This window comes from Balearica regulorum, chromosome 12, assembly GCF_011004875.1.
Source record: "Balearica regulorum gibbericeps isolate bBalReg1 chromosome 12, bBalReg1.pri, whole genome shotgun sequence".
NCBI classification, from domain to species: domain Eukaryota; kingdom Metazoa; phylum Chordata; class Aves; order Gruiformes; family Gruidae; genus Balearica; species Balearica regulorum.
Window position 1 is genome coordinate 597,744 of NC_046195.1, and position 8,582 is coordinate 606,325.

An 8,582-nucleotide genomic window follows, 5' to 3' on the forward strand; every position below is an offset into this window, starting at 1 on the left:
GCCCCATGCATCAGTACTGGGACCAATCCTGTCTAACATCTTCATTAGTGATCTGGATAATGGGGAGAGTGCATCCTCAGCAAGTTTGCTGCTGACACAAAACTGGGAAGAGTGGCTGATACAACAGAGGGTCATGCTGACATCCAGTGGGACCTGGACAGGCTGGAGGAATGGGCCAACAGGACCTTACAAAGTTCAGCAAGGGGAAGTGCAAAGTCCTGCACCTGAGAAGGAATCACCCCACATACTGGTATAGCTGGTGGTTGACAGGCTGGTAGTCAACTTGGCAGAAAAGGCCCTCAGGGTCCTGGTGGATACCGGGTTGACCATGAGCCAGCAACGTGCCCTCGCAGCAAAGATGACAAATGGTCTTGGGCTGAATTAGGAGGAGATACAAGTTCCTGCATGTGGGCAGGGGTAAGCAGTAGTGTAAGCATGGGATGGGAAACAACTGGCATACCAGTTCTGGTCAAAGTCCGCAATAGCTAGTGCAGCAAAAACAGGGCAGAAACTGTGCCAAGGTTGTCAACAAGAGCTCCGAGATTTGTGTGAGATCCTCTCTGGCTCTCCTCACTGTGGCTGAGGCGTTAGCACTGGGTCCAGCTGTAGGTCTATGCTTCACGGGAAAAAGTGTGCCAACTAAAGCGCATCCAAAGTAATAAAAGGAAGGAGCAAGACAATTGTGGTTTAGGCAAGAAAGGAAAAAATGGTGGATAGGGGCCTTCAAATAGATAAAAATTGTTTCCAGCATGGAAGGAAGTGATGGTTTGAATTGCAGTAAGGAAGATCCAGGTTGGATATGACATTTTCATGGTAGAAAGAGTGAATGTCTGGGAGGTGTTTTGCCTGAGAGTGTTGCAGAATCACCACCCATGTGGATCCCTTAGAGCATCTGGACACGCATCTGTCAGGCATGATGTGCGTCACCAAATCTCTGTGTTCTGGGCCACACGATGCCTGTGGTCCCTTCTCCTGTAGGGTCCATATCCTGGTGGTGAGGGCTCTAACCTCAGGAACAGGGCACAGGATCAACCTCACATGGTGTTGAATCCAAAATCATTTAATGATGCAGTCATTTAATGAGTTAATCTCTTGGGTTGCTGGGAGATCCTCCCTGCGTGGGTGCTGAAGGGACTTCGGGCATTTCCCCCCAGTGCTGAGCACTTGCTCTGTCCCTACAGGATGCTCCCAGGCCTGTGCCAGAAAGAAACAGCACATCTATTTTGGATGTTCCATGCTCAGGACTGGCTTCATCCCACTCGGGGAGGCTGTGTGGTTTACCCCATCCAAACTTCCTGATGCTGCTTGGCTTTTCCATGAGCTGTGGTTTAACTTGTGATGGAATATTGTTATACTTGTGCCAGTCACATCTGTAGTACACAGGTTTCTTAGGCAGAAAAAAGGGGTGGCCCAACCTCAGGGGCTCAAAATTGCCAAGCAACAAACAGATGTTTGGGAGAAGAGTCCAGTGCATTAGCAGAGATTGGAGCATCCCTGCCCTGCTAGCATAAACCCAACCACAATGTTAATCGCTGAAGATTCACAGTGTCTGCAAAGGCTGCTAACAGAATTGCAAAAGCACTTGGAGGTCATCTGATCCGGAGGCACATCCGTGCCTGCAAGGAGACAAAAGGGAGGGTGGCCCAACCCCAGCTCCCACAGGCTGATGGATCCCCGGAGTAGCCACTCCGGGTCACAGGAGTAGGGATGCTCCAGGGGAAGGCAGGACTGCACAAGTCAAAGGAGATGTGTGGAAACAGCAACGAGGCGATTACAGAGAAGGTTGGAGGAGAGTGTGGCATCATCAGATATGGGGAAGAGAGAGGACTAGTGGTGGGGTGACTATGAGGAAGACTTCTGGCCGTGGACCATTTTCCTCCTAGTGATTAGGATGTCATGGGTATTACAAGTCTAGCAGTGCTCAAAAATAACTTTGACACCTCCGTAAGAGTCCATACAGGCTATTGAAAGCACAGACACCACCTTTGGCTTGGAAAGTTGCTGACTTTCCCATCACAGGAGGCTGGCGGGGTGGGCTCACCTTGGGCAGGGCTGGCGACATGCACGTCCTGACCTTCAGCATGTGCTGGAGGATGGAGCTGGCTGGACGCAGTAGTGACACTCCTCTCCTTTTTGCTGTCCTCCTGCCAAAGCGCTGTGTTAGCTGGCGTCCAGGCTGATCTGCGCGATGTTTCTCTCTTTGGTCTCCAGGTTTAGTTTAACCTGGCTGCTGGGCTCAGCATAGCAGTGATGGCATCAGGGTAGCTGGGAGCAGGTACCGGATGCAATGAGCCAGGGAAGGAGAGGGCAGGAGAGGGCAGTGTTCATTTGCAGAATGCTCTGTGTTGCAGCCTGTCTCCTGTTTCAGGCACAGTTCAGGCTGGTGGAAGGAACAAGGACAAGGGTCCCTGAGCAGGAGAGCTGCTCCATCCCCCTGTGAGCTCTGTCCTCCCCTTGTTGGCACACCCATCTCCCTTTCTGCCGGCTCCATTCACTGCCCTAATCTTCCCTGCGCTCCCTCCAGTTTATCTTTCCAGTAATGAGTTGCCAAGTGCGGAGATGGGATTTGGCTTTGCTTTGTGCAGAGGATAAATGGTATTTCTTCAGCCTGCCTCCAGTGGACCTACTGGACCAGCGATGGTGTTCACTCCTGTTCTGTCAGCCTTGCAAGCGGGGGTGACCTTGATGCCTGCAGATTCCAGCCAGCATTTGGGATCCAACATTTTAGCTTCTACCCCCATATTCTCCTGGCCAGAAATGAATTGCTTTGGCCACTTGTAGGCAGCAGTTCAGGGAAGGTCTGTAAAGGCTAGCAAGAGCTCCCAGGGCTTCTCTAACCTCTGCCTCCCTGCAGTGTCCTAACAGCCGCCTCTATCACCCAGCGCAACTTCTCCTGCCAACGATGACAAAGTTTTGCAAGGGTCGGACCCTCCTTATGTGCCACCAGCTTTATGTGTGGCTGCGGTGAGCCCACGTGGGCTGCTCCACTCCTGTGGCCAAAGCCAGGCCAGCACATTCTAGCGTTGGCCAAGGCAGGTCAGCAGGACGGGCCATGGTAGCCGCCGGAGCCAGCTGGCAGAGGGAAGCGTCTTTGCATGGAAGGGGCTGGTGGGCTCTGGGCTGTCACCCATCCTAGAGGGCTCAAATCCAAAGCAAGATGCTATTTCATAATGCACGTGTTCCCCGTCTGTTCTTGTGCTATTCGCAACTCCAAGATAAGACTGTTACTGAAGAGGATCTCATAGAGATGGAGCCATTTTGGATAAGTTTGTGTAATTGAGCAAGAATTAACAGTTCTTGAGATGGTGGGGGGCACGACTCAGAGCTTCCTCTAGCCATGCCCTTGGAAAACTTGCTCTCTCCTTGACACACCACTTATACTACAGGTGGTTGTGAAATCAGGTGTTGCTGCTATCTACACTGCTGGAAGTCCCATTATACCACAGTTTTCCTGGTAGTCGCCCTCAGGGGATGTTCAGCTAGGTCTTCCCATTGATATGCACAAGGCGGGTGTGTAAAATCTGTGTATTTCTGTTGCTTGCGCTCTGTAGTACTTCCATTAGGGTACGCAGCGTTTCCACCAGCCAATTTGTCCAAGGCACAGGGCACTGCTGTGTGCAGAAGCAGCACATCTGGTGGGCAGCTGCACATCCATGCCTGGGCTGATACTGAAATTTCTTTGCTTTTCCTGTTGTTTTCCTGACCCAGGAGATGGACGATGTGGCCGTCCTGAAGGAGAGCTGCCTGGACCAAGTGGAGTCTCTGCTCACCTCTGTGTACAAGCAGGAGGAGCTGGACTGCGTCTTCCAGCTCTGCGGACTGCAGAAAATTCAGGTAGAGAACTGTTGGGTGCAAATCTCCACAGTTCTCCTGCAGCCTCACGTAACTGGCACTCCCCATTCCCTCTGGCTTGAGCTGGATGTGCCCTTCTGTGTGTCTCGTGACTCCATGCGGACAGCGCATGTGTCAGGGTAACATCCAGATGGATGTTAGAGCAGCTCGTTGATCTCCAAGGCACAAAAGCCAGCGTCTTTCTCTTGGTTCGCTCTGTCCTTCCATGCTGCCACGGAGGCTGTGCTTTGCCTGTGTCAGCCTGGGGGAGATGAGACTAGCCCAAATATTTCAGCTGAAGGATGTCTCACTAGTCTCTGTGCTTACCTGAGAGATGGGCTCCTGGGCTGGCCAGGATCTCGAGCAGCGGGAGGCTTCATCCCCTGCCATCAGGGTGACGCTACCAAGCCTGATCCAGGCTGCGCCGCTTTGGCACACTTCAAAAGACTCTTAAACTATTTAAAGACCACAAGAGAGGCAAAATTGCTAGTCCCCTCACTTGTCTCTGCTTTTATCTCTCCCCAGCAGATTACCTCTCCCCAAATAGCAGTGTGCACCTTGGTTCTCATTTGATTTTTTTTTTTTTCCTCTAACACCCTGCCAGTGGATCTTGCCAGCTGCTTCTCTGCTCTGCTCCACGCAGGCTCACACCGAACGTTGCTCTCAAGCTGCTGCCTGGATCTGCCCACAGTGAGCTCCATTTGCTGAGTGCATGACGTGCCTCGGCATATGGCAGCTCTTTCAGTCCTTGATTGTTTCTGGAGCTCTTTTCAGAACCCTTTCCAAGCATTCGGCATTGCTTTTAAGTGCAGACGTGGGACCTGGACCCTGCACTGCCTGCCAAAATCTTCTTCTTGCTCCATTATACATCTCCCTACTTCATACAGCCAGGCGTCTCAGGCACAGCCCCATGCTAGGGATTCACCTTCAGGGATTTGGCTGCCATGAATATAGTTATTTTCTGATTTCTTCACCATCTTTTATAAAAAATCCAAAATAGTGCTAGACTGCAAATAGGCCCCTGTGGTAAAACTGTTGGCTTTTACTGTGCGATGTGTGTTTTATTTAAGGGGTTCATATTCCTACCCTTGCATGCTTTCCTCTTGCAAATGCAGCAGTCCTGTGCCGTGGCCAGGACGGATGTCGTGGTGTTCCTCGCGTGGGTGCAGCTTGCCTGGGTGCAGTCCCTGTCCCCTCCTGCTCCCCTGTGCTGGCATCCTGGGGGTGATGCTGTTGGTGACAGTGCCCTGACTGTGCTGGTGAGGTCTCCAGTGAGGTTGCCTGATGTCAGGAGAAGTCCTGATATTGAGAAACTGTGGCTCAGGCCCAAAAATGCCATGAGCGTATGTAACAGGTCATTTTCTTTGGCAGCAGCATTGCTCCATCACGCCACAGCATGGGGCTGTGAGCCTGCAGAACAGCCAGCCAAGTCTGTCGTGTTTGTTGACAGCGGCAACAGTGAAAAAGCTCTGTTTCAAGTCTTAGTGTCCGATTCACTTTGCGTCCTTTGCTCTCCCCTTCCAGACGGATGTGATCCTGCAGTTGGATTTGCATTACACCCAGCTGAGCACCAAGCAGAGGACTTGCGAAAGCCTGCAGACAACCCTCCAGAAATCTGTGCTAGGGCAGTTTTTCAGCCAGAGGAATTACTCCCAGCCAAACTACCAGAGAACTCCTGCCTGCGCAGGCAGCACGTGCCTGCAGGATGCGTCGGCGCTGAGCACGGACCCGAAGGGGCAAGCATCTCTGAGGACAGGCTCTGGCCACAGCTTGCCCAGCAGCGTCCCCTCCCACTCCAGCAGTGAGCCGGAGGAGAACGACGAGAGTGACCTGAGCGAGCTCTGCTCAGCGCTGCTCCGGGCTGGCCCGGGGCAGGACTACCCCTGACCCCCGTGGGCTGGCGTGCCCAGCCTTGGGAACTGCTGGTTTTAATAGAGGCAACAGTTATTTGAGTGCTAAGTACATCAGAATCCGTCAGTTGCTTTCCAGCCTCGACAATCACCCTGTCCAAATGAGGCCAAGGCTGCTTTTTTGGAAAGGATTCTCCCATCCGCGCCCTGCGGCGTGCGGGGCCTGAAGCCCACTGGAAATAACTCTCGTCCCGCGGGAGCAGCCAGGATCAGCAAGGAGTCGTTGTCGTGTCTGGCAGAGGCTGGGGCCACCCGACAAGTCATAACATTTCCAGACAAAACCCAACATCACTTAAAGTCAAGGACACTGGCTGATGTTTTTTGCGAATTAGGCTTTGCCTGAAAGCAAATGTTACAGCATTAAAGGTGTTAAGAAACCCATAAACACTACAGACCCGTCCTACGGCAGCGGCACAACCTCGAAACACAACGACAACTGCTGACTCTCATCGCTCTTATGCAAGGGACACAAGGCTTGAACAAAGATAAAACTCTGTGAATGTATAAGCTCTCCCCTGGGGTCACAATGTGCTTTTCTTTCCTTGTGAGTCCTGCCTGTGTCAAAGCAGGTTTTAAGTTATGCATTTATATTATTTCTAAAGAATGTATTTATACTTGGGGCAAGACAATTGCTTGCCAGGTGTTGTGGTTTAACCCCAGCTGGCAGCTAAGCACCACTCAGCCGTTCGCTCACTCCCCAACCACAGTGGGATGGGGGAGAGAATCGGAAAAAAAAAAAAAAGGGGGGGGGGAGAAAACTCGTGGGTTGAGATAAAGACAGGCTAATAGGACAGAAAAGGAAGTAATAATAATGATAAAAGAATATAAAAAACAAGTGATGCACAGCACAATTTCTCACCACCCAGAGCAGATGCTCAGCTAGTTCCTGAGCTACACCGCCTCCTGGCCAACCCCCCCAGTTATATACGGAGCATGACATCATATGGTATGGAATATCCCTTTGGTCAGTTTGGGTCAGCTGTCCTGGCTGTGTCCCCTCCCAGCTTCTTAGGCACCCCCGCCTTCTCATTGGCAGGCCAGTATAAGAAGCTGAAAAGCCCTTGACTGCTTGGCAACAACTAAAACATCAGTGTGTTGTCGACGTTATTCTCATCCTAAATCAAAAACACAGCACTGTACCAGCTGCTAGGAAGAAAATTAAATCTATCCCAGCTGAAACCAGGACACCAGGAAAAGGAACGTCAGATGTTCCATCAAGTGTGCGTTTACAACGAAGGCTGATTTTCCATCAGCTGCAGCCACCAGGTAGCTATGTTTCCACATGCCCCTTCTGGCATGGTACACAGGGGCATTAGAGTCTGTTCAGTCCTGTGCAATCCTGAGTTCCTCTCAGATGTAGAATTTCCTGCATGTGGGAGATGGAAAAGACCAAGATGGAGGAGGAAGAACCTCCAAAAAGTCATTATTAGTACAAATTTTATTTCTAAGTGCCTGTCTCTATGCATTCACTGTGGGTGACCTCAAGCACTACCTTTCATGGAGAACCTGCTGTCCAGAGGGAGCCAGAGGTGAGCGGGGCCCAAAGGACCACCTGAGTGGGTGCAGTCCCCTCCCTGCCTGCTTCTCTGATACTTGTGTGATAAAGGTTTCAGCGTAGCTCCAGATGATTGCTCAGCAAGGACCAATGACCCCAATGAGGTGTGGGATCTCCATCCTTGGAGACTGTTCACCCCAGACTGAAGAAGGTGCTGATGAACTGATCCAAGCTGTCGGGGTGCTGGACCAGAGACAGCTGGAGGTCCTTTCTGGCTGTTGTAGTGCTATGAAAGAAAGAACCTGGAGATCAAAAACTTCTTGAGAGGTCAAGGATGGTGGGGTGGAGAGGGTGGCCAAGCTCTGTCTTCTGTCTTGGTCTAAAAGAGGGACGGAGGAGAGCATTTTCTAAGTTTCAGTTCTCCTTCATCAGTGAAGATACTTGCATCTCTGTCTACAGTGTCTGTTACAGCATGGAAGAATATGAAGTGCTCCTTCCAGATAAACCATCCTACAAGTGCCGGAAAGCTGTCCAAAGAGAACAGAGGAGGCTTTTATACTCCTCACAGTGAGTAGAGCCAAGCGAAAGAAGAGAGGCCCCATCTGGGTGAAGTCTAGAAAGTCTCCTAGGGAAAAATGTAAAGCTCAAAAAAAAAAAAAAAAAAGAATTTACAGGGTTTAGTTTAAATATGGACTGATAGAGAAGCTAAACCAGAAAATAATAAACTAATTGAAGGGAGAACCAAAGATCATCTCAACACCAGCAGAAACTTAAGACAGGTTGGTGGGAATGGCTGGGCAGGAGGAGCTGGGAGTCCCATTGCCTCTGCGGGGGTGATGAGGAGGAGGGTCCTCCTGTGCTGTTGGGGCAAAGCATGTTTCTGGTTCACATAATCAAGGCAAATGTCATCTCATGTGAATGTTAATCTCATTCCAAGCGAGGCTGTTTATTTTTTCTGAATAAAACACTATTGGTGTTTTTGAATGCATAAAGCCTCATGTGGCTCTGAGTTAACTGTCTTTATTTTTCCCTCTAATTGCCAGGGGCTGACCTAATATTGACCTACTGGTTTTTATGCTTTGAACTCTAGCTTCTAAGCTCTTCTGTGTGAGGACTGTTTCTTTTTTTAGGCAACTGCATATCAAAGTTTGGATTTAGAAGGTGGATCAAATGACTCTAGATAGAGTGACATTAATGCCAGGTGAAATGTGTAGATCAAACATCAGGATCCATTGTGAACTATCCATCAGTAACATGAAGTGCAGCCCTCGGGGGGCTGGGTCAGGCTTAGGAGGCCTCCTGTCCCAGTGCCAACCACAGGACTTGTCCCTGTCACCAGCTCTCCT

At 50.6% G+C, this 8,582-nt stretch overlaps 1 protein-coding gene across 3 annotated transcripts in view; it reads left to right on the plus strand.

The window, feature by feature from the left end:
• The window catches only part of LOC104634941 (mucosa-associated lymphoid tissue lymphoma translocation protein 1-like), a 30,231-nt gene extending 22,003 nt beyond the window's left edge, over positions 1 to 8,228 (plus strand). For 2 of the 3 annotated variants that reach the window (XM_075763886.1, XM_075763887.1), the window contains exons 14-15: positions 3,707 to 3,834; positions 5,356 to 8,228. In XM_075763886.1, coding sequence (XP_075620001.1) covers positions 3,707 to 3,834; positions 5,356 to 5,718 — 491 coding nt within the window. In that variant the 3' untranslated portion in view covers positions 5,719 to 8,228. The remainder of the gene's footprint in view (positions 1 to 3,706; positions 3,835 to 5,355) is intronic. The other variant, XM_010301604.2, reaches the window with a different exon arrangement.
• Positions 8,229 to 8,582: the final 354 nt, after the last annotated feature.